General features: G+C 53.2%; 1 protein-coding gene and 1 long non-coding RNA gene across 2 annotated transcripts; both read left to right on the forward strand.

Moving 5' to 3' along the window:
• Positions 1 to 288: 288 nt before the first annotated feature.
• Positions 289 to 12,139, forward strand: LOC148806032 (uncharacterized). The gene is made up of 5 exons (XR_016089845.1): positions 289 to 519; positions 1,457 to 1,513; positions 2,463 to 2,558; positions 7,890 to 7,951; positions 10,908 to 12,139. It is a non-coding gene; the product is annotated as an uncharacterized LOC148806032 (long non-coding RNA).
• Positions 12,140 to 12,209: 70 nt separating this feature from the next.
• LOC148806033 (uncharacterized) lies at positions 12,210 to 27,802 on the forward strand. Its single transcript, XM_088909678.1, has 8 exons — positions 12,210 to 12,326; positions 16,358 to 16,416; positions 18,018 to 18,088; positions 20,798 to 20,842; positions 24,232 to 24,564; positions 24,674 to 24,718; positions 25,045 to 25,101; positions 25,514 to 27,802. Exons 1-8 carry the CDS (start codon positions 12,210 to 12,212, stop codon positions 25,798 to 25,800), a joined length of 1,014 nt encoding a protein of 337 aa, XP_088765804.1. The 3' UTR covers positions 25,801 to 27,802.
• The last annotated feature ends 198 nt before the right edge of the window (positions 27,803 to 28,000 follow it).

Below are 28,000 nucleotides of genomic sequence, written 5' to 3' on the forward strand. Positions count from 1 at the left end.
GAGAACCGCTGTTGCTTTACAAGTCGATGATGTTGTTGTTCCACAGGAAGCGGGATCCGCGGTCGAATTTTTTTTTTAAGAAGGCGACCGCGGTGCAGAAACCCGCTTTGAACAGGACATAAACAAAAAAACATGCGCGCAAATGGAAAATAGACGCGCTGCTCTCTGGTACACTCGGTTCTGGACACGGGGGGGGGGGGGGTGACGAACCGCATGGTCTTCTGCGAGAGCGGAGCGTCGACTGGCCGGTGTGAAAACCGCAGCCGTCCTGAAGCGATCTGGCACTTTCTTTTCACAAGACGCAAAGGCCGTGGTCCCAGTCTGACAGCGCTGGGGGGGGGGGAGATGGGTCACCCCCACAGTGCCCCCCGGTTCCTCGCGGGACGCTGTCTGATGAATGAGATGAAGACCGATGAATAACCGTGTACCCCAGCTTGGCGTTCTGGACTTCTGAAGACAACAGCATCGAATAGTACAGAGCCTTTTAGGATAGGGAATAAATGCGCGAGTAATAAAAAGGTATTATTGATGATAATAATAAATAACAACAATAATAATAATAAATGATAAAACAGACACCGTTTTCAAATTCGTGCTCTTGATGTTCAGACAGCCTCGGGTTCCCGCTGGGAGTGTTGGAGGTGCGGGGTTTTTAAACAGAGCTCTTGCGCTGATGAATAACTCCCCGCGGGGTGTGTGTCGTACACGGCAGATCGACTCCCACGCGTGTCGTTTTAACAGCGCGGGTGAGCTGGGCTGCTGTACTCTGCGCCCGTCTCCTTCAGGTGAAACGGGCCGTCAGTTCTGTCCCGGGACGGACGAGAGGTGTGTGTGGTTTTGGGGGACGTGTGTTGTGTCGCACAGAAGCTTGAATTCCCTTCGTTGCCCTGAACACTTTGACCCCGAGCCGTGTGACCAGGTGTCCCCGGTACCCCCGTTTATAACGGAGCCCCTCGGATTCCCGCGCGCCGGAAGCCCGGGTTCGAGTCCCCAGCGGGGGACCCGTCCCCTCCTGAAATTTACGGACTTGTACAGCATCAGGACACGTCGTCGCCCGGGACTGCAGTATATCACACACCGGGATTCATTTCTAAATTAGAGACCCGGTTCTTGGTTTTTTTTTTACACCGGTCGGAGACGTCTGAAATGAAATTAAAGCGTGCGGAAAAAGGTGTTTTTTTTTTTGTTGTTTTCGTTTCTGTCGTCTGTCTCGTTTAACCTGCGCTTACTGTCGGCGCGTTCAATCGTGTTTCTCAAATCGCAGAAAACGCGTGTGGAAATATTCAAATCGCAGGCCGGATGTTCGCGTATTCATTTCTCCCGGAATCCCGGATTATTCCCGAGACTGAAGCTCTCTCCTCTTCGTGAGGAGAGGACTACGGCTTGCTTTTATAACTTCCTGTCTGCCTCGGCCGGTCTTTTCTCACCAGGAACAATCGTTTTGTTTTTTTTCCAGAGGAGAATTGTACTGGTGACACAACCACGCCGGTGCCCGACAGAGAGACCAGGGGAGGTGAGTGAAGCTTTTATTGTCCGGAGCCCTGCGATTAAATACACGCAGGATAAACGCAGAAAACCCAGCCCCACTGGAGCCCAGCAGGGGGCGCTCTCACCCTGCGGTCTGTGTGGGTCCTGATGCCCCAGTACAGTGACGGGGACACTGGACTGTAAACAGGCGCCGTCCTGCGGATGAGACGTCAAACCAAGGTCCTGACTCTCTGTGCTCATTAACAATCCCAGGGTGTCTCTGGAGAAGAGTAGGGGTGTTACCCCGGTGTCCTGGTCAAATTACTCCCCCGGTCTTTACCCATCATGGCCTCCTAATAACCCCCCTCTCTGAACTGGCTTCATCACTCTGCTCTCCTCCCCACTGAGAGCTGGTGTGTGGGGAGAGGACTGGAGCATCACCCAGGTGGGGCTGCACACTGGTGGTAATAGTGGGATCCCCAGGACCTGTAAAGAGCCGCACACTGGTGGCGGTAGTGGGATCCCCATGACCTGTAAAGCGCTTTGAGAGGAGTGTCCAGGAAAGAGCTATAGAAGTGTAAGGAGTATTATTATTATTTTAATTATTATTATGTGAACATGATGAAAGGAATTTAAAACCATCACCGAAAATTACGTTTTCCTTTTAGGTAAATAAGATCAGTGCTCAGTTTAAATCCCTTTGTTCTAGACACAGCATCAGAAATTGACTTGTCTTGCCCCTTACTCAAGCTTTACTCAAGCTTTACACAAGCTCTCTGGTAGTGTCAGGGAGCTGTGAGACACAGTCATTCACCTGTATGGTGTGTGAGACTGCGTGTATGTCTGTGTGTGTCTCTGTGTCTGTGTGTCTCTGTGTGTCTGTCTCTCAATGTCTCTATGTGTCTCTGTGTGTGTGTGAGACTGTGTGTCTCTGTGCTCTACTGGCTCTCCTTGCGATTTGTATAAAGTTGCTGCTTGGTTGATTTCGCCCGCAGGCCTGCCCGCGCTGCCAGTCCTGCTGCAGTGGATCGTGCTTGTTCTGCTCGTGATCGTCTCTTCGGCGCTTGTGGGGTGTGCTCTGAGACACAGAGGTAGGTTCAGGCTGTGCAGTGCTTCCTAAGGCAGCCTGTCCGCCTGACTGCATCCTAGTTCTTAAGAAGACGAGAAAGGTTTATCCTCCTCAGGGGAAAGAAACGCCTTCTGTTCTTCCCAGTTCTGTTCTTCCCATGTCTACCTTAAACATCGCCTCCCAGTCAGGAATCTTGTTTCTGAATGGCCTTTGCTGCTTCTGCAGTGTTTTTGCTTATTCTCCTGATCTCACTATTTACATCACTGATATAATTAAGACGAGCAGTGGTCCCAGTACAGACCCCTGTGGTACGCCACTAACTACATCACTGATAGAATGAAGAAGAGCAGTGGTCCCAGTACAGACCCCTGTGGTACGCCACTAACTACATCACTGATAGAATGAAGAAGAGCAGTGGTCCCAGTACAGACCCCTGTGGTACGCCACTAACTACATCACTGATATAATTAAGAAGAGCAGTGGTCCCAGTACAGACCCCTGTGGTACGCCACTAACTACATCACTGATAGAATGAAGAAGAGCAGTGGTCCCAGTACAGACCCCTGTGGTACTCCACTGACTACATCACTGATATAATTAAGAGCAGTGGTCCCAGTACAGACCCCTGTGGTACGCCACAAACTACATCACTGATATAATTAAGAAGAGCAGTGGTCCCAGTACAGACCCCTGTGGTACGCCACTAACTACATCACTGATATAATTAAGAAGAGCAGTGGTCCCAGTACAGACCCCTGAGGTACTCCACTAGTTACAGTTCTGCTATTTGAACATTCAACCTTTATCTTAAAGAACTAAATCTCAATCTCTTCATATTGAATTTCAAAAATCAATCCAGATGCTTATGTTTTCTTGCATGACTATCGCCAACCATCTGAGAATCAAAGGTTTGAGTAACTGTATCAAAGGTTTTTGGACACTTCAAGTACACAATATCTTATGCACTGTGTGTTTCCATTAATGATGTTGCTGGTTTACTCTTTTCTAAATCCGTGCTGTTTTTTCAGACATTATTTCAATCTAGTGTACCTCTAATTGTTTCCAAAACCTGACATGTAATAGAAATTGGTTTCTCAGTTTTCTAAGGAGGGGAGCTACAGTCCCCTCTCCCTGGAAGACTAATTGCGAACTAGTTTTCTCTACCAGTATGAGGAAAAGTGAGCTCTTCTATGATGATCTAGTTTCCTCTGGGGCCAAAGACATACTGGGAGGTTAACTGGCCTCTGGGAAATTTGGCTTTGATGTGACAGTGAGTGTGTGTGTGTGTCCTGTGATGGACTGGTGTCCTGTCCAGGGTGTGTGTGTCTGTGTGTGTCCTGTGATGGACTGGTGTCCTGTCCAGGGTGTGTGAGTGTGTGTGTGTCCTGTGATGGACTGGTGTCCTGTCCAGGGTGTGTGTGTCTGTGTGTGTCCTGTGATGGACTGGTGTCCTATCCAGGGTGTGTCCTGTTTTGTGCCTGTTGCTTGCTGGGATAGTGAATTTCTGTGTCTCAGTGTGTGAGTGTGACTGTGTGTAAGTGTGAGTGCGACTGGGTGTGATTGTTTGTGTCAGTGTGTCAGTGTGTGAGAGTACATGTTGTTTTTTACCCTCGACTCAAAGTCTGATTCCTTCTCGGCTCTGTATTCAAGCCACAAACTCCTCTATCTGTCCCGTCTCTCCACTAGCAATGTGTGGGGCGCGTTTCCGGAATTTCATGTGGGGGCCTCGGCTTCTCTGCCCTCCTGGTTGGGTGTGGGGTTTCTCTGTAGGCCCTTGCCAGATCACTGCTGAGGGATCAAGCACTTCCAGTGGCTGGGTCGCTGACGCACGCTTCCCTCAGTGTCCCGGTGTTAAATTCTTGGCATTCTGTACTCCTGTATAAGACGGACTTTAGATATCGGTCATTTCCTTTGGTCCCGGTGGAGGGCTTTTGTTTCTGCGCTCAAAGCTCCGCCACACCTCCCCCTGAGCAGCTGGACCAGAATCGAGATCAGCATCGCCATGCAGATGCTTGTTTCCTGTCCGTCTGCGGTATCCTGTGAGCGGCCAGCTCTGAAGCGATCAGGTTTTCCGTCATCCACCTTGGTGTTGGGCGTCGTCCCGACAGGTGGGGCACGTGATTCGGCACGCTTGTCTGGACTGGATGTGCCCCGGGAGGGGAGTTCACGTCCTTGTCACTTGTGGGGAAGCGATAAGGGCTGAAGAGGGGCGACTCGTTGCACAGTGAAAGTAAAGGGCGATCGGAAATCAAGCGGGCACAATCGCAGGGCAGGAGCTGGGCCACATGAAACTGTGGCCTGTTGCCACGAAAACCAGCTCCAAGTCAGGACAGGAGGCTCTACTGTACACAGAGAGGGGTGGGAGGGGGGAACAAGCCAATACCCTGGCTTCTCTCCAGACACAGCTGGGTGAGCTCCTCCAGTCAGGACAGGAGGCTCTACTGTACACAGAGGGGGGTGGGAGGGGGGAACAAGCCAATACCCTGGCTTCTCTCCAGACACAGCTGGGTGAGCTCCTCCAGTCAGGACAGGAGGCTCTACTGTACACAGAGAGGGGTGGGAGGGGGGAACAAGCTGATACCCTGGCTTCTCTCCAGACACAGCTGGGTGAGCTCCTCCAGTCAGGACAGGAGGCTCTACTGTACACAGAGAGGGGCGGGAGGGGGGAACAAGCCGAGACCCTGGCTTCTCTCCAGACACAGCTGGGTGAGCTCCTCCAGTCAGGACAGGAGGCTCTACTGTACACAGAGAGGGGTGGGAGAGGGGAACAAGCCGATACCCTGGCTTCTCTCCAGACACAGCTGGGTGAGCTCCTCCAGTCAGGACAGGAGGCTCTACTGTACACAGAGAGGGGTGGGAGAGGGGAACAAGCCGATACCCTGGCTTCTCTCCAGACACAGCTGGGTGAGCTCCTCCAGTCAGGACAGGAGGCTCTACTGTACACAGAGAGGGGTGGGAGGGGGGAACAAGCCGATACCCTGTCTTCTCTCCAGACACAGCTGGGTGAGCTCCTCCAGTCAGGACAGGGGGCTCTACTGTACACAGAGAGGGGTGGGAGGGGGGAACAAGCCGAGACCCTGGCTTCTCTCCAGACACAGCTGGGTGAGCTCCTCCAGTCAGGACAGGAGGCTCTATTGTACACAGAGAGGGGCAGGAGGGGGGAACAAGCCGATACCCTGGCTTCTCTCCAGACACAGCTGGGTGAGCTCCTCCAGTCAGGACAGGAGGCTCTACTGTACACAGAGAGGGGCGGGAGGGGGGAACAAGCCGAGACCCTGGCTTCTCTCCAGACACAGCTGGGTGAGCTCCTCCAGTCAGGACAGGAGGCTCTACTGTACACAGAGAGGGGCGGGAGGGGGGAACAAGCCGAGACCCTGGCTTCTCTCCAGACACAGCTGGGTGAGCTCCTCCAGTCAGGACAGGAGGCTCTACTGTACACAGAGAGGGGTGGGAGGGGGGAACAAGCCGATACCCTGGCTTCTCTCCAGACACAGCTGGGTGAGCTCCTCCAGTCAGGACAGGGGGCTCTACTGTACACAGAGAGGGGTGGGAGGGGGGAACAAGCTGATACCCTGGCTTCTCTCCAGACACAGCTGGGTGAGCTTTCTTTATTTCTTTCTTCATTGTGTTTACATTCACTCAGCTGGGGGGGCAAAGGCTTTGGACAGACCTGAGTCAAACCCCTTTACACACCCTTGAGCACAAGGTGAAGCTTTTTTCTTCTGTAGTTCTAAACGTGAGCATTGCTGGGCCCTGGGTCTGCTGCCTGAGTTTCTGTCTCCACTAGGGGGCACACCAGCAGTTCCACCCGAGTCTCTGCGGGGTTAACAGCTCCTGCAGCTGACTTAGCTGAGCGTTGCAAAACCTCTTGATTGAGCTGAAACACTCGTGCCACGCGCTCGCTCGCTCCTAAAACCCTTAAGGCCAACTGCTCCACTCTCTCTCCTTCAGAGATGTCTGACGAGGAATTCTATGGAACTCCCAAAAACCCACATATTGTCCCAGTGCACGTGTCTGTGTGTGTGTGTTTGACTGCGTGTGTGCGTGTGTGTGACTGTGTTTGTGTGTCTGAGTGTGTGACTGCATGTGTCTGCGTGTGTGTGAGTGTCTGTGTGTGTGTGTGTGAGAGAGAGTCTCTGTGTCTGTGTGTGTGTGTGTGTGAGTGTGTGTGTGCGTGAGTCTCCGTGTGTGTGTGTGTGTGTTTGACTGCGTGTGCATGTGTGTGACTGTGTGTCTGAGTGTGTGACTGCATGTGCCTGCGTGTGTGTGAGTGTCTGTGTGTGTGTGTGTGTGTGTGTGTGTGAGAGAGAGTCTCTGTGTCTGTGTGTGTGTGTGTGTGTGCGTGTGCGTGAGTCTCCGTGTGTGTGTGTGTGTGTGTGTGTGAGTCTCTGTGTGTGTGTGTGTGTGTGTGTTTGACTGCGTGTGTGCGTGTGTGTGACTGTGTTTGTGTGTCTGAGTGTGTGACTGCATGTGCCTGCGTGTGTGTGAGTGTCTGTGTGTGTGTGTGTGAGAGAGAGTCTCTGTGTGTGTGTGTGTGTGTGTGTGTGTGTGTGTGAGTGTGTGTGTGCGTGAGTCTCTGTGTGTGTGTGTGTGAGTGAGTCTCTGTGTGTGTGTGTGTTTGACTGCGTGTGTGCGTGTGTGTGACTGTGTTTGTGTGTCTGAGTGTGTGACTGCATGTGCCTGCGTGTGTGTGTGTGTGAGTCTCTGTGTGTGTGTGTGTTTGACTGCGTGTGTGCGTGTGTGTGACTGTGTTTGTGTGTCTGAGTGTGTGACTGCATGTGTCTGTGTGTGTGTGAGTGTCTGTGTGTGTGTGTGAGTCTCTGTCTCTGTGTGTGCGTGTGTGTGACTGTGTTTGTGTGTCTGAGTGTGTGACTGCATGTGCCTGCGTGTGTGTGTGTAAGAGTCTCTGTGTGTGTGTGTGTGTTTGACTGCGTGTGTGCGTGTGTGTGACTGTGTTTGTGTGTCTGAGTGTGTGACTGCATGTTCCTGCGTGTGTGAGAGTCTCTGTGTGTGCATGAGTCTCTGTGTGTGTGTGTGTGTGTGAGTCTCTGTGTGTGTGAGTCTCTGTGTGTGAGAGTCTCTGTGTCTGTGAGTCTCTGTGTCTGTGTGTGTGTGAGTCTCTGTGTGTGTGTGAGTCTCTGTGTGTGCGTGAGTCTCTGTGTGTGTGTGTGTGAGAGTCTCTGTGTGTGTGAGTTTGTCTCCCAGGACCCTGTACTGGATGAGGAGTTTAGAAAAGGCTCACAGGCCTGGGAAAATGATTGTTTTGGTCGGTACCTAACCCTGACCAGCCTGTCTTAACCTGCCAGACGAATTACTGCTTCTTGAGTCAAAGCAAACAATCTTGTTCCAGCAGGTCTGAGGAGGAGGAGGAACAAGGAACCTGCTGTAGACGAGGCCGCAGAAACGCCCAGAGACGTAAGACATTTCACCCTCTGGTTTGAACATTGGACCTGTTCAAACCTCCAGGCCTTGTGACCGCCAGGATTCCTGCAGCTGGTTTACTTATACTTCATCATAATACTTATGATATTACAGGATTGTATAGCACTACATTATAATACACTACTTCACGCAGTCGGGACACTGGGGTCACACCCCTACTCTCACACACAGTGTCCTGATCTGTACTGACCAGCAGTCTGGACACTGGGGTCACACCCCTACTCTCACACACAGTGTCCTGATCTGTACTGACCAGCAGTCGGGACACTGGGGTCCACACCCCTACTCTCACACACAGTGTCCTGATCTGTACTGACCAGCAGTCGGGACACTGGGGTCACACCCCTACTCTCACACACACTGTCCTGATCTGTACTGACCAGCAGTCGGGACACTGGGGTCCACACCCCTACTCTCACACACACTGTCCTGATCTGTACTGACCAGCAGTCGGGACACTGGGGTCCACACCCCTACTCTCACACACAGTGTCCTGATCTGTACTGACCAGCAGTCGGGACACTGGGGTCCACACCCCTACTCTCACACACAGTGTCCTGATCTGTACTGACCAGCAGTCGGGACACTGGGGTCCACACCCCTACTCTCACACACAGTGTCCTGATCTGTACTGACCAGCAGTCTGGACACTGGGGTCCACACCCCTACTCTCACACACAGTGTCCCTATCTCTGCACTGACTAGACCCAGTCTCGCTGAGTTGATGAGTTCTGGCTATCAGATCAGGTTACATTTGCTGCCCACGGTACAGAGTCTAATCTCCTGCAAACTAGGCAATAAATCAGCTTGTGTTGGTAAGCTGTGCTGTGCTGGCAGTGCCCTTTTGTTCCCAGAAGACTTATCTGTGCAACCGTTGCTGACTTGCTGACTTTCAGGAAGTTTCAGCTTTTAAATGCAACAGTCAGCTCAATGGGGGTTTTTTATGAGGCAATCCATGCTAATTGCTAACGTGAGGCCTGGGTTCAATTCCACACCTGAGGTGTTGTCTGTGTGGAGTTTGCGTGTTTGCATGGGTTTCCTCCTGCAGTCCTCTGACATGCTGGGGACTTAGCTAGCTTCTGGGAAAACTGGCACTGGTCTGTGTGTGTGTGAGTCTGTGTGTGTGAGAGTTTGTATGTGTGAATCTGTCTGTGAGTTTATCTATATGTGTGTGTGTGTGAGAGAGAGTCTGTAAGTATGTCTGTCTGTCTGTCTCACTGTGTGTGTGAGAGAGAGAGAGAGAGAGAGAGAGAGAGAGAGAGAGAGTGTCAGTGTTTTCCCAGGAGTCTCCCCTCCAGGTACGGACTAGGGCTGCCAGCTGGGAGATGCAGGTTGCTGCCTCTACCTTGTGACTCCCTGTGTCAGTTGTGCCCAGACCAGTCCAGATCCAGCCCAGATCAGTACCCTGCGCAAGGGCATAACATGCTGTGTGTGGCAGAACAGAAATGAAAGTGAACACTGACTCGCTCAAACCTACTCAAATACCGCCAATGTCATCGTGGTATCCTCTTGTGGCCTCTGGTTTTCATTCTGAAGAAGTGTCGGGGGTTGACTTATAAGCGTTCCGTATCCTCGATGCTCAGGTCGAAAACTCTTGTGTCCCACGGAGGCTGGTATCATGATCTCAGCAGGACTGGTCTGGTCTCTGTTGAGTACTGACGTTTTAAGGCGGCTGAAGTCATGAACAGTCCATCGCTTTAAGTGAGTTAACTGTCAGGAACGCTCCGCGGTGACCTGCGGCTTACAACTGTGTAAATGCAAAAACAACGTTCTTTGACATTTTCAAATTAAGGCAATCAAGCTGATACGAGCCAATCACATATATAATTTAGAAGAGCAGTGGTCCCAGTACAGACCCCTGTGGTACTCCACTAACTACATCACATATATAATTTAGAAGAGCAGTGGTCCCAGTACAGACCCCTGTGGTACTCCACTGACTACATCACTGATATAATTAAGAGCAGTGGTCCCAGTACAGACCCCTGTGGTACGCCACTAACTACATCACTGATAGAATGAAGAAGAGCAGTGGTCCCAGTACAGACCCCTGTGGTACTCCACTAACTACATCACTGATATAATTAAGAGCAGTGGTCCCAGTACAGACCCCTGTGGTACTCCACTGACTACATCACTGATATAATTAAGAGCAGTGGTCCCAGTACAGACCCCTGTGGTACTCCACTGACTACATCACTGATATAATTAAGAGCAGTGGTCCCAGTACAGACCCCTGTGGTACTCCACTGACTACATCACTGATATAATTAAGAGCAGTGGTCCCAGTACAGACCCCTGTGGTACTCCACTGACTACATCACTGATATAATTAAGAGCAGTGGTCCCAGTACAGACCCCTGTGGTACTCCACTGACTACATCACTGATATAATTAAGAGCAGTGGTCCCAGTACAGACCCCTGTGGTACTCCACTGACTACATCACTGATATAATTAAGAGCAGTGGTCCCAGTACAGACCCCTGTGGTACTCCACTAACTACATCACTGATATAATTAAGAGCAGTGGTCCCAGTACAGACCCCTGTGGTACTCCACTAACTACATCACTGATATAATTAAGAGCAGTGGTCCCAGTACAGACCCCTGTGGTACTCCACTAACTACATCACTGATATAATTAAGAGCAGTGGTCCCAGTACAGACCCCTGTGGTACTCCACTAACTACATCACTGATATAATTAAGAGCAGTGGTCCCAGTACAGACCCCTGTGGTACTCCACTAACTACATCACTGATATAATTAAGAGCAGTGGTCCCAGTACAGACCCCTGTGGTACTCTAGAAAATTACATAGCCCCACAACAGAACCCGTAATGTTTAAATTTGCTATTTGCCATCGTAAGTTGTGATTTGCACTGAGCTGAGAAGAGATGATGCCAAGGGTGTTTTTTTTTTTCCTTCAGGGCGAGGAGGAGGAGTTGCAGTACGCCACTGTGAAGGCGTCCAGGAAGTCCAACGTCAGCAGACAGGACAAATTCAATGTGATCTACGCGCAGGTAGCAAATGGAAACGGAAGGCGAAATGGGGGATTGGTCCAGGTGGAAGGCTAAAACAACAGCAGCTGACCTCACTTCCTCTTCCTGTACGGCTAGGATTCGCTCACCTTCCCAGCATGCCTTGCTTCGCCCCCCCCATGACTGCAGCGTGCTCTGTCCCCGCAGACACACACAGGACCCAGTCGCAGTCCCCAACCGGCCCAGAGTGGACAGCGGCGAGCTCTGCTGCACCACAAGACCCGACAGAAGATTCCGCACTCCCGAAAAAACGCTTGATCCCTGACAGTTGTCCAGGAGGAGCAAAAATAAGGAGGCACAGTGAAACAGAGGCAGAGCTGGGCTCTAAAACTAGGAACTTCCTAATAAGAGAACCGGACCTGAGCCACCGGACCAGCTGTCCTCTTGGTGTAACAGGACCGGACCTGACCCGGCTGTCCTCCTGGTGTAACAGGACCGGACCTGAACCACCAGACCGGCTGTCCTCCTGGTGTAACAGGACCGGACCTGACCCGGCTGTCCTCCTGGTGTAACAGGGCCGGACCTGAACCACCAGACCGGCTGTCCTCCTGGTGTAACAGGACCGGACCTGACCCGGCTGTCCTCCTGGTGTAACAGGGCCGGACCTGAACCACCAGACCGGCTGTCCTCCTGGTGTAACAGGACCGGACCTGACCCGGCTGTCCTCCTGGTGTAACAGGACCAGACCTGAACCACCAGACCGGCTGTCCTCCTGGTGTAACAGGACCGGACCTGAACCACCAGATCGGCTGTCCTCCTGGTGTAACAGGACCGGACCTGACCCAGCTGTCCTCCTGGTGTAACAGGACCGGACCTGAACCACCAGACCGGCTGTCCTCCTGGTGTAACAGGACCGGACCTGACCCGGCTGTCCTCCTGGTGTAACAGGACCGGATCAGAACCACTGGACCAGCTGTCCTCCCGGTGTGACAGGACCGGACCTGAGCCACCAGACCAGCTGTCCTCCTGGTGTAACAATCATCCCGGGATAATAACTTTTTTCTTCTTAAACAAAAGATCAGTTAATATATGTTCATTTTGCCTTTTGATTGGGACTGATGTAAATTGAATCAGCACAGGACAAAAAAATAAAAAATGAAAAAAACGGACAGAGAGATCAATACATTCCCCAGCCTTTGTGATTTTTAGTTTTGTTTCATATGCCAGCTACCTGGCACCTAATTGACGAGGATGCCAAATGAGCACACTGATGCCAAGCTCACAGAAGATGCAAAGTCTGCTGCTGGTGGCAGTAATATTCCCCTGACAAAAGTCCTTCAGAAAGTACAGGTTGACTCGCACTCCAAAGTAGGCACAGTATGAGTTTACAGATAAAAACTAAAGGTCTGGTGCGTACACAGCATCCAGTGTGCCGGTGTGAAAGTGCCCCAGTCAGGACAGGTGGCTCTGCTGTACACAGAGAGGGGCGGGAGGGGGGAACAAGCCGAGACCCTGGTTTCTCTCCAGACACAGCTGGGTGAGCTCCTCCAGTCAGGACAGGAGGCTCTACTGTACACAGAGAGGGGTGGGAGGGGGGAACAAGCCGAGACCCTGGCTTCTCTCCAGACACAGCTGGGTGAGCTCCTCCAGTCAGGACAGGAGGCTCTACTGTACACAGAGAGGGGCGGGAGGGGGGAACAAGCCGAGACCCTGGCTTCTCTCCAGACACAGCTGGGTGAGCTCCTCCAGTCAGGACAGGAGGCTCTGCTGTACACAGAGAGGGGTGGGAGGGGGGAACAAGCCGAGACCCTGGCTTCTCTCCAGACACAGCTGGGTGAGCTCCTCCAGTCAGGACAGGGGGCTCTACTGTACACAGAGAGGGGCGGGAGGGGGGAACAAGCCGAGACCCTGGCTTCTCTCCAGACACAGCTGGGTGAGCTCCTCCAGTCAGGACAGGAGGCTCTGCTGTACACAGAGAGGGGTGGGAGGGGGGAACAAGCCGAGACCCTGGCTTCTCTCCAGACACAGCTGGGTGAGCTCCTCCAGTCAGGACAGGGGGCTCTACTGTACACAGAGAGGGGCGGGAGGGGGGAACAAGCCGAGACCCTGGCTTCTCTCCAGACACAGCTGGGTGAGCTCCTCCAGTCAGGACAGGAGGCTCTGCTGTACACAGAGAGGGGTGGGAGGGGGGAACAAGCCGAGACCCTGGCTTCTCTCCAGACACAGCTGGGTGAGCTCCTCCAGTCAGGACAGGAGGCTCTACTGTACACAGAGAGGGGCGGGAGGGGGGAACAAGCCGAGACCCTGGCTTCTCTCCAGACACAGCTGGGTGAGCTCCTCCAGTCAGGACAGGAGGCTCTGCTGTACACAGAGAGGGGCGGGAGGGGGGAACAAGCCGAGACCCTGGCTTCTCTCCAGACACAGCTGGGTGAGCTCCTCCAGTCAGGACAGGGGGCTCTACTGTACACAGAGAAGGGGCGGGAGGGGGGAACAAGCCGAGACCCTGGCTTCTCTCCAGACACAGCTGGGTGAGCTCCTCCAGTCAGGACAGGAGGCTCTGCTGTACACAGAGAGGGGTGGGAGGGGGGAACAAGCCGAGACCCTGGCTTCTCTCCAGACACAGCTGGGTGAGCTCCTCCAGTCAGGACAGGAGGCTCTGCTGTACACAGAGAGGGGTGGGAGGGGGGAACAAGCCGAGACCCTGGCTTCTCTCCAGACACAGCTGGGTGAGCTCCTCCAGTCAGGACAGGAGGCTCTGCTGTACACAGAGAGGAGTGGGAGGGGGGAACAAGCCGATACCCTGGCTTCTCTCCAGACACAGCTGGGTGAGCTCCTCCAGTCAGGACACGAGGCTCTACTGTACACAGAGAGGAGTGGGAGGGGGGAACGAGCTGCCCAGCCCTGTTGTTGACCTTTTGATGAGAACCTCAACCCCCCCCCCCGATCAACCTCGTCTGTCGGCTTTCTTATGTAACTTTATGTAACCTCGCGGGTCACTGCAGAAACTGCAGGCAAGCGTCTGGCCGCGTTTCTGTGGCAGGCGGTTTCTCTGAAAGGCATCCGGGACATCGCGTGATTATTATTCTTTGAAATTTTAAACTGAGAACAGGAACTATGAGAACAGTCCCGCCTTTGTGTGTTGGAGTGCCAGACAAACACACAAAACAGTTCACTTTCGTTTCTCGCGGCGGGCGAGCAGAAACGAAAGCTGGTACGGAAAAACAGAAACTTAAGGACTACGAAGAAGCGTTTCCATTTTACAAGAAGACCGACCGCACGCTCGGGAGAAAAAACAAAACCCGTGTTCGGTCGGCAATCTTTCAGAGGAGTCGAAAAATGCGTTTTAAACACAATGGCGGCAAAGGCGATTCGTAAACAAACGCAAATACTTGTAGAATCTCCTAATATTGTAGGTCGGGGAACAGGAACAGGATAAAAATAAGCATTTTTCTTCTTATTATTATTATAATCATCATCAGACAGTGAGCCCGTCTCTCATTAACGTGGCGTATGTTGTGTGTAAATGCCCCATGATGTTTGTATATACATGTCTGTCGATGTTGTGTTGACTGTATACACTTGGGCAACGTACTGGTCATGTGAATAAGCTGTTTGAATGTGAAAGTGTACGCGCCAGGGTGACACTGGAGCCCAGCAGGGGTGAGCCTGGCCAGTACCTGGAGGGGAGACTGCTGGGAAAACACTGAGGCTGCTGCAGGGGGCAGGGGGCGCTCTCACCCTGCGCTCTGTGTGGGTCCTAATGCCCCAGTATAGTGACGGGGACACTGGACTGTAAACAGGCACCGTCCTGCGGGTGAGACGTCAAACCGAGGTCCTGACTCTCTGTGGTCATTAACAATCCCAGGGTGTCTCTCGAGAAGAGTAGGGGTGTTACCCCGGTGTCTCTGGCCAAATTACCACCCCTGGTGTTTACCCATCATGGCCTCTTAATAACCCCCCTCTCTGAACTGGCTTCATCACTCTGCTCTCCTCCCCACTGAGAGCTGGTGTGTGGGGCTGAGGACTGGAGCTTCATCCAGGTGGGGCTGCACACTGGTGGTGGAAGTGGGATCCCCAGGACCTGTAAAGAGCTGCACACTGGTGGTGGTAGTGGGATCCCCAGGACCTGTAAAGAGCTGCACACTGGTGGTGGTAGTGGGATCCCCTTGACCTGTAAAGAGCTGCACACTGGTGGCGGTAGTGGGATCCCCAGGACCTGTGAAGAGTTTCTGGACCATCTGAGTGGTAAGGATTATTATTATTATTATTAAGGGGGATTCCCTGCAGGTGATCTGAGGACAGTGGGCAGTGCTGGTTGTAGCATGAAAGTTAATCCCTCTTGTATGAAGATCGGCTCACTGTCTGTTCCTCAGGCTGGGACAGGAGATCACACACTGTATTATTATTATTGAGAGACAGGCTCACTGTCTGTTCCTCAGGCTGGGACAGGAGATCACACACTGTATTATTATTATTGAGAGACAGGCTCACTGTCTGTTCCTCAGGCTGGGACAGGAGATCACACACTGTGTTATTATTATTGAGAGACAGGCTCACTGTCTGTTCCTCAGGCTGGGACAGGAGATCACACACTGGATTATTATTATTGAGAGACAGGCTCACTGTCTGTTCCTCAGGCTGGGACAGGAGATCACACACTGTATTATTATTATTGAGAGACAGGCTCACTGTCTGTTCCTCAGGCTGGGACAGGAGATCACACACTGTGTTATTATTATTGAGAGACAGGCTCACTGTCTGTTCCTCAGGCTGGGACAGGAGATCACACACTGGATTATTATTATTGAGAGACAGGCTCACTGTCTGTTCCTCAGGCTGGGACAGGAGATCACACACTGTATTATTATTATTGAGAGACAGGCTCACTGTCTGTTCCTCAGGCTGGGACAGGAGATCACACGCTGTATTATTATTATTGAGAGACAGGCTCACTGTCTGTTCCTCAGGCTGGGACAGGAGATCACACACTGGATTATTATTGAGAGACAGGCTCACTGTCTGTTCCTCAGGCTGGGACAGGAGATCACACACTGGATTATTATTATTGAGAGACAGGCTCACTGTTCCTCAGGCTGGGACAGGAGATCACACACTGGATTATAATTATTGAGAGACAGGCTCACTGTCTGTTCCTCAGGTTGGGACAGGAGATCACACACTGTATTATTATTATTGAGAGACAGACTCACTGTTCCTCAGGCTGGGACAGGAGATCACACACTGTACTATTATTATTGAGAGACGGGCTCACTGTCTGTTCCTCAGGCTGGGACAGGTGAACACATAAAGTCATGTTATAAATTATTGACATATACTGTAGGCGTCTTTCTCTCTCTGAGCGTCTCCCTCCCACCGACACGCGATGTCCACACCCACAGACTACAAGTGCCGTTTTCCCCAGCCCCAGCCCAGTCTCGCAGCGCTTGATCATTTACAGGTAAGCCCTGTGAAGCCGTCGCCTGGCGCTTTCTCTCCAGCGAGCGCCGAGAAACGAGCTCGGAAGCCGTTCGTCCTGAACCGACGCAGCTCGCCGGCTTGCGGTCCGAAAATGCGCGATTTGAGACGGCGAACGCGTAGCAGAGCGCAGGGCAGAGACTCGGGTCGGGTGTGTTTGGGGTTTTTTTCTTTAGAAATTTCCTTGGTATTTGAACAATAACCACAACAACAACAAATACACGACAAGGGGGCATACAACATCTAAAATAACGCATCGTCAGGGGGCACATATTAGAAATACACTGGATGTGATTTTACAATGTTCAAACGACGACTTTCCTGTGTTGACATCTCGAAATCATCCGCAGACAGGCTTTTACGACTATTTCACGATGTTCAAACGACGACTAAGTCAACTTACAAACGATAATTCGGAGTTGTTTCCAATGGCGTTGAAATGCGACGTACTATCGGTTTCTTTCACGCTAAGCTTTTTTTTTTTTTGAATGCACGTTTGCCAATCAGTCCCGAAGGTTTTTCAGCGTGGGACATATGAACTGAAATAAACAGACATTTGCACGGTTTGGTTGTCCTGTGTCTTGTTTGAAACCAACCCCGCTCCAACTACAAACGCTTTCCATGATGTTCCCGGCCGTGTGGGGGGGGGGGCGAGGATCACAGGTCGTGTAAATGAGTTAAAAGCGCATCGTTGCTGTGGAAAGCCAGCCACAGCCGACAAAGCAGCCCCGTTTCCAGCTGCTCTCGGTGTTTGCTTTATTCATCCCAGTGTAATTGGAGCTCAGAAGGGCGACTTGATACGGAGAGACCGAGATAAAGGCTCTTTGTTCGCGTTTCGTGTTGACTAGGCTGCTCCAGCGCGGCACAACGCCAAGGGCGTATCGCCGGTATCGTCATAACGCCCCGCTTTTCCGCGGGTGACAAAGAGCCCTTTGGCTCGGAACCACCCGGCTTCTAGTCTTTGTTCGGTACCATCTGCCTCCGCCGAAGGGGATTTCAATGGCACTACAATTGTTGCCAGGTTTGACTTTGAACGTTTTGCATGTTAGGTGAGCCGGAAGAGAAATTCAAATGCGTGCTTTGCTCTTCAGGGCGGGCGGAGGGGGGGAAGTCAGACGTTCAGTTGAAGGAATAAGGAAACTCGATAGACAGCAGCCAGAACCTGCTTCTTGTTTTGAAACCCAGAGCAACGTTTTTGGACTTTTGAGACGAGAAGCTGGGCAAAAAAAAAACAAAACAAAACATCGCCGGTATGATCGATTTAAAAGCCCTTCAAAAACAGACCTCTGAAAAGCAACAATACCCTCCGTTCGGACTCTTGTAAATAAAATAATAATAACTTGAGTGTATGTGGCGTTCGTCAAATAGGCCCACACCCACGAGATACGAGCCACGTTGTCCCCCGTGACTCTCGCGAAGACGACACACTGGCAGTCCTCCAGACCGCACACGTCCTTGGCTAGTCGTCTTTTTCAAGTTACAGGACCGAAGAGAAAAAACCGGCTGTATCGTCGCTTCGCTGCAGGGAAGTCCGGAGAGTTCTTTCCCTGCTTTCTTCTCAAACGGTTGATTTTTCGCCGCCAGGAATCCCCCGGTGAAACTGCTGCCGGTGGACAGACGCTGGTCGGCCGCTATCTTCGCCATGTCGCCCGGAGGTGAGTTTCCAGACCGCCTGCCCGCCCGCCGGCCTTTAAAGTTTCTCAGGTTTGCTGGAAAATCTGAGAAAAAGAGAGATATTACGTGAAGGGTTTCCATAGAGACCCATCAAAAGAGGACCACCTGGGAAGTTAACTTGTTCAAAGATCTCTCCCAGCTGTGTCTGGAGAGAAGCCAGGGTATCGACTTGTTCCCCCCTCCCGCCTCTCTCTGTGTACAGTAGTGCCTCCTGTCCTGACTGGAGGAGCTCACCCAGCTGTGTCTGGAGAGAAGCAAGGGTATCGGCTTGTTCCCCCCTCCCGCCTCTCTCTGTGTACAGTAGAGCCTCCTGTCCTGACTGGAGGAGCTCACCCAGCTGTGTCTGGAGAGAAGCCAGGGTATCGGCTTGTTCCCCCCTCCCGCCCCTCTCTGTGTACAGTAGAGCCTCCTGTCCTGACTGGAGGAGCTCACCCAGCTGTGTCTGGAGAGAAGCCAGGGTATCGGCTTGTTCCCCTCTCCCACCCCTCTCTGTGTACAGTAGAGCCTCCTGTCCTGACTGGAGGAGCTCACCCAGCTGTGTCTGGAGAGAAGCCAGGGTCTCGGCTTGTTCCCCCCTCCCACCCCTCTCTGTGTACAGTAGAGCCTCCTGTCCTGACTGGAGGAGCTCACCCAGCTGTGTCTGGAGAGAAGCCAGGGTATTGGCTTGTTCCCCCCTCCCACCCCTCTCTGTGTACAGTAGAGCCTCCTGTCCTGACTGGAGGAGCTCACCCAGCTGTGTCTGGAGAGAAGCCAGGGTATCGGCTTGTTCCCCCCTCCCGCCCCTCTCTGTGTACAGTAGAGCCTCCTGTCCTGACTGGAGGAGCTCACCCAGCTGTGTCTGGAGAGAAGCCAGGGTATCGGCTTGTTCCCCCCTCCCACCCCTCTCTGTGTACAGTAGAGCCTCCTGTCCTGACTGGAGGAGCTCACCCAGCTGTGTCTGGAGAGAAGCCAGGGTCTCGGCTTGTTCCCCCCTCCCACCCCTCTCTGTGTACAGTAGAGCCTCCTGTCCTGACTGGAGGAGCTCACCCAGCTGTGTCTGGAGAGAAGCCAGGGTATCGGCTTGTTCCCCCCTCCCACCCCTCTCTGTGTACAGTAGAGCCTCCTGTCCTGACTGGAGGAGCTCACCCAGCTGTGTCTGGAGAGAAGCAAGGGTATCGGCTTGTTCCCCCCTCCCGCCTCTCTCTGTGTACAGTAGAGCCTCCTGTCCTGACTGGAGGAGCTCACCCAGCTGTGTCTGGAGAGAAGCCAGGGTATCGGCTTGTTCCCCCCTCCCGCCCCTCTCTGTGTACAGTAGAGCCTCCTGTCCTGACTGGAGGAGCTCACCCAGCTGTGTCTGGAGAGAAGCCAGGGTATCGGCTTGTTCCCCCCTCCCGCCCCTCTCTGTGTACAGTAGAGCCTCCTGTCCTGACTGGAGGAGCTCACCCAGCTGTGTCTGGAGAGAAGCCAGGGTATCGGCTTGTTCCCCCCTCCCGCCCCTCTCTGTGTACAGTAGAGCCTCCTGTCCTGACTGGAGGAGCTCACCCAGCTGTGTCTGGAGAGAAGCCAGGGTCTCGGCTTGTTCCCCCCTCCCACCCCTCTCTGTGTACAGTAGAGCCTCCTGTCCTGACTGGAGGAGCTCACCCAGCTGTGTCTGGAGAGAAGCCAGGGTATCGGCTTGTTCCCCCCTCCCACCCCTCTCTGTGTACAGTAGAGCCTCCTGTCCTGACTGGAGGAGCTCACCCAGCTGTGTCTGGAGAGAAGCCAGGGTATCGGCTTGTTCCCCCCTCCCGCCCCTCTCTGTGTACAGTAGAGCCTCCTGTCCTGACTGGAGGAGCTCACCCAGCTGTGTCTGGAGAGAAGCCAGGGTCTCGGCTTGTTCCCCCCTCCCACCCCTCTCTGTGTACAGTAGAGCCTCCTGTCCTGACTGGAGGAGCTCACCCAGCTGTGTCTGGAGAGAAGCCAGGGTATCGGCTTGTTCCCCCCTCCCACCCCTCTCTGTGTACAGTAGAGCCTCCTGTCCTGACTGGAGGAGCTCACCCAGCTGTGTCTGGAGAGAAGCCAGGGTATCGGCTTGTTCCCCCCTCCCGCCCCTCTCTGTGTACAGTAGAGCCCCCTGTCCTGACTGGAGGAGCTCACCCAGCTGTGTCTGGAGAGAAGCCAGGGTATCAGCTTCAACAACAGGGCCCTGTTAACATCCCCACTAAACGCATTGTTTTTGAACCATTTTAATCCCCAAGCTGACCGTGTTAAGCAATATGACTTTAGGAGTCGTCTGTGGTAATGTGTGAATAAAGCTTTCTGCACACGCAAATTCTATCCTTCGCCCTGACATTACGCAACACCAGCTACATGCCTTGGCTAGGGATCTGTGCCTGTGGCTGGGAGGTTTGCCAGTTCAGATCCCGCAGCCAGCTGAGGAATCCTCCTGCGTTGGGCCCCTGAGCAAGGCCCTGAACCCCAGCTGCTCCAGGGGTGCTGTATAAATGGCCGATCCTGCGCTCTGACCCCCAGCTTCTCTCTCCCTGTCTGTGTGTCTCATGGAGAGCAGGCTGGGCTCTGCGAAAGCTAGATTCTTTATTGATCCTGTGAGGGGAACTGCAGAAAGCTTACAGCACCTGGTATTCCCAGGCTTGTCTCCCATCCAAGTACTAGCCAGGCCTCTCTCTCTCTCTCTCTCTCTCTCTCTCTCTCTCTCCCTCCCTCCCTGACAGGTCGCCTGTACGCGCTGCTGCTCTGTCTGTGTCCCACCTTGCAAGGTAAGGACAGTCTCGCCCGAACGCCTCTGAGCCCCTCGTCCCCCCCCCCGCAACCCGCTCGGTTCAGAATGCACCCAGATATAGCGCCTCGCAGCCCATTTCTGCACCCTAAGAAACCAAACCGGGGTGGGCACAGACAAAATCTGGGTGTTTGAGAATGGAAAGTGAAGGGCAGGCTTTGCAGCCGTCGGCGGAGGGCGTAGATTTGATCGGGGACGTGCTGGCGCCCGCGAGGTCAGCAGGAGAATTTTCCAGGTCCATCCCGGTAGAGACTGGGGAGCAGGCGTTTCGTAGGAGGAATTTTTTTCGGAACCACACAGGAGTGTCTGAAGTCGATCCAGCTGGCAGAGCGCTGCAGGAGTTTAGTCCAGGAGGAGAAACGGGACGTGTTTGACGATTCGGAGTGAAACTCGGTTACATGTGATATGGTCCGCTGATCGGACCGTGCTTATGCTTAGAAACATTGAGAAAGTCATGACGTCCCTCGGATCAGATTGAGAAAATGGTCTTCTGCTGTGGTTCATCTTTCACTCCTCATTCTCAAGTTGCTGGGATTTTGCATACTTGTCAGGTACTCAGGTAGTCTTTTCTGTTCAAGACTGAAGAGACTCAGTTCCCTCAGCCTGTCAGTGTGGGACGCTCCCTTCAGACTGAAGAGACTCAGTTCCCTCAGCCTGTCAGTGTGGGACACTCCCTCCAGACTAAAGAGACTCAGTTCCCTCAGCCTGTCAGTGTGGGACGCTCCCTTCAGACTGAAGAGACCCAGTTCCCTCAGCCTGTCAGTGTGGGACACTCCCTCCAGACTGAAGAGACTCAGTTCCCTCAGCCTGTCAGTGTGGGACACTCCCTTCAGACTGAAGAGACCCAGTTCCCTCAGCCTGTCAGTGTGGGACACTCCCTCCAGACTGAAGAGACTCAGTTCTCTCAGCCTGTCCATGTGGGACACTCCCTTCAGACTGAAGAGACTCAGTTCCCTCAGCCTGTCAGTGTGGGACGCTCCCTTCAGACTGAAGAGACTCAGTTCCTCCAGTCCCCCAGTGTGGGACACTCCCTCCAGACTAAAGAGACTCAGTTCCCTCAGCCTGTCAGTGTGGGGACGCTCCCTTCAGACTGAAGAGACCCAGTTCCCTCAGCCTGTCAGTGTGGGACACTCCCTCCAGACTAAAGAGACTCAGTTCCCTCAGCCTGTCAGTGTGGGACGCTCCCTTCAGACTGAAGAGACCCAGTTCCCTCAGCCTGTCAGTGTGGGACACTCCCTCCAGACTGAAGAGACTCAGTTCCCTCAGCCTGTCAGTGTGGGACACTCCCTTCAGACTGAAGAGACCCAGTTCCCTCAGCCTGTCAGTGTGGGACACTCCCTCCAGACTGAAGAGACTCAGTTCTCTCAGCCTGTCCATGTGGGACACTCCCTTCAGACTGAAGAGACTCAGTTCCCTCAGCCTGTCAGTGTGGGACGCTCCCTTCAGACTGAAGAGACTCAGTTCCCTCAGCCTGTCCGTGTGTGTCAGTCCCAGATTTCCTGGAAACCACAGTTGGCCACTGCTTGCGGCATCTTCATCATCCTCATTGGCTGGTCGTTCTTTTGGGCTGGTCGATCATCACCTTGGCCCAATTTATAGCGTCCAGATCCGCCTTGCAGCCTGCTTTTTTTGCGTGTGATCGAGCTCGAAGGAGAACGAAGACGACCGTGGAGGAGAGGAAGGACCCCACTGAAGTCTTGTCGTTTTCGCCTCATCGTTTTCTGCTACAGAAGGGGCTCTGTTCCCTTCTGCACGACGAAATGCTTCTGCGATCATCGGCAAACCTGAATAAACCGTTCTTCTGCTGTGACGTGTCTCTGTGTCTGTTTTGTCTGCAAGCTGCCCTTGAAAATCGTTAGTCGTCATATTTCCAGTGAGACTGACCCTCACTGACACGTGTGTTAGGAGAGGAGGAGTGTATTGCCATATATACGTGTGCATTGAGCTTCTGACTCGCACTCCTCTCTCAGGACACACTCAGTACAGCAGAGCTCCGTATGACTGTGCCATACTGTGTTTTAACCTTGATCTCACTGGGCTGTACTGTGTTTTTACCTTGATCTCACTGGGCTCTACTGCACTGTCCTGTGTTTTTACCCTGATCTCACTGGGCTCTACTGAGCTGTCCTGTGTTTTTACTCTGATCTCACTGCGCTGCCCTGTGTTTTTACCCTGATCTCACTGTGCTGCCCTGTGTTTTTACCCTGATCTCACTGCGCTGTCCTGTGTTTTTACCCTGATCTCACTGCGCTGTCCTGTGTTTTTACCCTGATCTCACTGGGCTGTACTGCACTGTCCTGTGTTTTTACCCTGATCTCACTGCGCTGTCCTGTGTTTTTACCCTGGTCTCCCTGGGATTCCAATTCCCTCTGATCTCTCAGGACACACAGTACACCACACAACCCCACACAGTGTAGACAGCACATTCCAGACCTAATAAGTAACAGCAACGGGAACGTGAAACGTCACCTGTCCTGGCCAGACAGGGGTGGCAGTTACGTGTGAAGCAGCTGACAGTTTCTAAACAACCACGATTAGTCTGGCTTTTCTTTCCAGTCTAAAAAGCCAGACTTCCCTCTGACGCACAGTGTACTCAAATAGATACAAATATTCATTAGTGCCTTTCGAAATGTGCACTTTATTTTCCTAAAGCAATTAATACATAGGTGTGGGCCAGTCATGCTCAAACAAACTGTGTGCTCCTGCACATGTGGCGACATGAGCTTTTCTGTAGAGATGTGATGTGTAATGTTGTGCGTTGTGTGTCCCTAAAAAAACATTCCCTGAGGCGAGGAAAGGTTTTGCGCCCCCTGGTGGCAGTTCAGCTCACTACAGTCCTGCTCTGCACAGGGGGTGTGAGCAGAGAGATCCAAAACGCAACCACACAAGCTCCCGCCCGCTGCTCGGCTCTCCAGATGGGCACCGGTGCCCCTTTGGTGTCTTCGAGCTCTTCCACGACAGAAACACAGTGACACACACAAATGCCCTATCCCAGCATGCAACAGGCACAAGGCAGGACACAGTCTGGACAGGACACCAGTCCATCACAGGACACACACACACACCCACCCACCCTGGACAGGACACCAGCCCATCACAACACATACACACACACACCCTGGACAGGACACCAGTCCATCACAGGACACACACACACACACACACACACACACACCCTGGACAGGACATCAGTCCATCACAGGACACACACACACACCCTGGACAGGACACCAGCCCATCACAGGACACACACAGACAGGTCACTTTGAGTTTGCACTCATGGGTCATGAGACGATCTCACAGTTGTTGTTGCTGTGATTGTTGGAGCCCCTGTGAGTAAGAAAACGCTCTCTCGTGTCTCTTCCACAGCCCGGTCGGAGACTCCCGTCTTCGTCAGGGTAACAGAGGGGCAGGGGGCCACTCTGCCCTGTGAGATAAAGCAGCGCGTCTCCAGGGAGGAGCTCAGCGTGATCTGGGAGACCCCCGAGGAGAGGGTCTTCACCCTGATCAAGGGGACGCCTCGATATGGCGCAGGGTTCGAGAACCGAGTGAACTTTGAAAGTGTGAACAGAGTCGCCGAAGGGGACCTCTCCCTCAACATCAGTCGGATACAAGTGGCGGACAGAGGAGTCTACAGCTGCTACTGGACTCGGGACAGCCACACTCTGCAGTTCGCGTGCAGCGTCGTGGTGGCAGTCGCAGGTAAGGGGCTTTCTTCTTCGTCCAGGCCCGTCTCAGCGAAGCAGTCTGCCCTTCCTGCGCCAGGAGAGACGGTTCATTCCGATTTTCAGCTTGTGTCTTTGTGTTTCAGAGAGAGGCCATTTGGATGGCGATTCCACTTCAAATCTTGGATCAGGTAAATCTGTGCTTTTTTTCCATTTATACTCATAGTGTTCTGAAGCATCACCCGTCTCATGGCCCTCCTGAGGCAAGTCAGGTGACCAAGGGCAGCAGCCTTCTGGGAACTGTAGTTCAGGCCAGAGCCGCCATCTTGCCCGAACCTGCTGTCCTCATGTTGTGTGGAGGAAAGGGCTCAGCTGAGCTCCTGCTCTCTACTTCCAGTCCATGAACATCTGGCGGATCTGGGATTGAGGAAAATGACACAAACCGATTAATTTGAAACAGTTTAAAAAAAGGTTCTCACGTGTGTATTACAGCACAGTAATGTTTTGTGTCGTTCAGTTTCAGAGGCAGAGAGCTTTACTCCAAGCAATCCAACCACCCCCCCTGCAGAAACAGGTACTGTTGATAGAAGAGTATCCCGCTACTCACCGGCTCTTTGTCCCAGCCCTGAGCCGGGTCTGATCCGCGTTCAGCTCTTGGACGTGACGGAGCTCGTCCGTCCACTGGGACTGCTCCACTCGCGCAGAATCGCCAGTGTCAGAGCAGAGCAGAAAAAAAAACATTAAATATTCAAATCGAGCAGGTGGTTAGTTCGCTCTCCGGGGTTGGAGTGAAAACCAGGAGAGGCGGCAGGACCAGGGCTGGAGCCCCAGAACCACAGAGGTCGCGCGTCAGTTGATAAAATCTTGAGCACCTCCGTGGTCTTTCTCTGAGGACATCGCTACATCAGAACAAGACCTGTAAACAGCAGAGGGCTTCTTATTTATCTTCCAGAAAGCAAACCCTAATTCTGTCCTTTTCTCCCTAGGTGTGGGAAACGGAGAAAACCACCGGATCATTCTTGCAGTTGCTGCTACAGCAGTAGCTACGCTGGTCCTCACTCTTGTGTTCGTGGTGCTGATGAAGAAGAAGATGATCACAAAGCTGTGGGAACTGAAACAGCAGAGAGGACTTACAGGCGTGACAGTTGTATCCCATGAAGATTCCTGTGCCATTAAAAAGAATCTGCTCTCCAACGGACACCTCCCTTCGTCTGGGCCTGCAGAGCTCTCCAGTGGACACCTCACTGCTACCAAAGACCCCCTCCTGTCGTGACTGTGTGCTGAGGCTCTGTCCCCTGTCCAGCTCCAGACTCTCAGCTGTCCAGCTCCTCTAGACTGGTCACTCTGTGTGACGGTCAGCTCCCTGCTGTCCTCTGTCCAGCTCCAGACTCTCAGCTCTCCACTGGACACTACAGCTCCTCTAGACTGGTCACGCTGTGTGACGGTCAGCTCCCTGCTGTCCCCTGTCCAGCTCCAGACTCTCAGCTGTCCAGCTCCTCTAGACTGGTCACTCTGTGTTACGGTCAGCTCTCTGCTGTCCTCTGTCCAGCTCCAGACTCTCAGCTGTCCACTGGACACTACAGCTCCTCTAGACTGGTCACTCTGTGTGACGGTCAGCTCCCTGCTGTCCTCTGTCCAGCTCCAGACTCTCAGCTGTCCACTGGACACTACTGCTCCTCTAGACTGGTCACTCTGTGTGGTGGACAGCTCCCTGCTGTCCTCTGTCCAGCTCCAGACTCTCAGCTCTCCACAGGACACTACTGCTCCTCTAGACTGGTCACGCTGTGTGACGGTCAGCTCCCTGCTGTCCCCTGTCCAGCTCCAGACTCTCAGCAGTCCAGCTCCTCTAGACTGGTCACTCTGTGTGACGGTCAGCTCCCTGCTGTCCCCTGTCCAGCTCCAGACTCTCAGCTGTCCAGCTCCTCTAGACTGGTCACTCTGTGTTACGGTCAGCTCTCTGCTGTCCTCTGTCCAGCTCCAGACTCTCAGCTGTCCAGCTCCTCTAGACTGGTCACTCTGTGTGGTGGACAGCTCCCTGCTGTCCTCTGTCCAGCTCCAGACTCTCAGCTGTCCAGCTCCTCTAGACTGGTCACTCTGTGTGACGGTCAGCTCCCTGCTGTCCCCTGTCCAGCTCCAGACTCTCAGCTGTCCACAGGACACTACTGCTCCTCTAGACTGGTCACGCTGTGTGACGGTCAGCTCCCTGCTGTCCCCTGTCCAGCTCCAGACTCTCAGCAGTCCAGCTCCTCTAGACTGGTCACTCTGTGTGACGGTCAGCTCCCTGCTGTCCCCTGTCCAGCTCCAGACTCTCAGCTGTCCAGCTCCTCTAGACTGGTCACTCTGTGTTACGGTCAGCTCTCTGCTGTCCTCTGTCCAGCTCCAGACTCTCAGCTGTCCAGCTCCTCTAGACTGGTCACTCTGTGTTACGGTCAGCTCTCTGCTGTCCTCTGTCCAGCTCCAGACTCTCAGCTGTCCAGCTCCTCTAGACTGGTCACTCTGTGTGACGGTCAGCTCCCTGCTGTCCCCTGTCCTCTGCTCCGGAGTGGACACTCGTAACTCGCCATCGGAGCCCTGCTGCCTGCCCCAGGGCATGCTGGGACGGCGGCCCCCTGACCGAGGAGGAGGAGGAGGAGGAGGGGTCAGAGTGCGGGCCGCAGCCTGGCTGCCCGGGTGCTGTTTAACTCCGCCGGGCCGCGTCCCGCCGGTCCCAAGCCCGGATGAAGGAGGAGGGAGGGCGGCAAAGGCGATGTAGCGGGAGAACGAGTGGAAGACGGGGGAGCGTTTGGGGGGCAGTGCGGACCACCATACACTCTCGCTGAGCGCCACTTCAGCCTTTTTATTGTCGATATTAGCCACTTGACTCCGGGGCTGTCGGACCCAGCGCCGTCCTGCTGTTCCTGTTTCTGTCACAAACCCCTTTCTACTGCAATCAAAACAGTGAGGTTTGTCCTTCGATATCTGCTGGGGTGGAACAGGATACGGGTATACAAGTGCTTTGTTTTCTAAGGCGTCTGATTTTATGTTGAATAATTGCATTATTACACTTGTGTGTGTATATACAGTATGTAACCAAATAAGCATTTCACTGCACTTGTGCAAATGACAAGAAACTGAACTCTGAACTCTGAACTCTGAACTCTGTGTATTTTAGTTTTATGTTGTTCTGGGAGGTTTTTCCCCTCAGGGAATTGCTGGGATGGACGTTATCCTGTGTGCCGACTTAAACCGCCTTTCCTCTCCCAGGCAGTGTGCGATTAAAGGATCTTCCTTGCGAAGTGGCCCTCTGTGTGCGTTATTTCAGCCCGAGCCCCCCAGCCCCCAAGAGTGCGAGCTCCGCAGGTCAGAGGTCAAGCTGCAGGCTCTCGGTGATCGATCGATTCGGTCTGGGCATGTCTAGGTCACTGTGGGCCACAGCAGGAGTGTTGACGGGATTGATCTTCCTGCTGATCATTAGCATGCAGGGTTGGACTCTT

Source organism: Atractosteus spatula, unplaced genomic scaffold, assembly GCF_055471065.1.
Source record: "Atractosteus spatula isolate fAtrSpa1 unplaced genomic scaffold, fAtrSpa1.hap1 Scaffold_60, whole genome shotgun sequence".
In the NCBI taxonomy this organism is placed as follows: domain Eukaryota; kingdom Metazoa; phylum Chordata; class Actinopteri; order Semionotiformes; family Lepisosteidae; genus Atractosteus; species Atractosteus spatula.

Coding starts and splice junctions, on each gene's coding strand:
- LOC148806033 (XM_088909678.1), top strand. CDS start 12,210: ATGCCAAATGAGCACACTGATGCCAAGCTCACAGAAGATGCAAAGTCT. Junction 20,843..24,231: donor TCTGTGTCCCACCTTGCAAG/GTAAGGACAGTC, acceptor TCTCTTCCACAG/CCCGGTCGGAGACTCCCGTC. Junction 25,102..25,513: donor CACCCCCCCTGCAGAAACAG/GTACTGTTGATA, acceptor TTTTCTCCCTAG/GTGTGGGAAACGGAGAAAAC.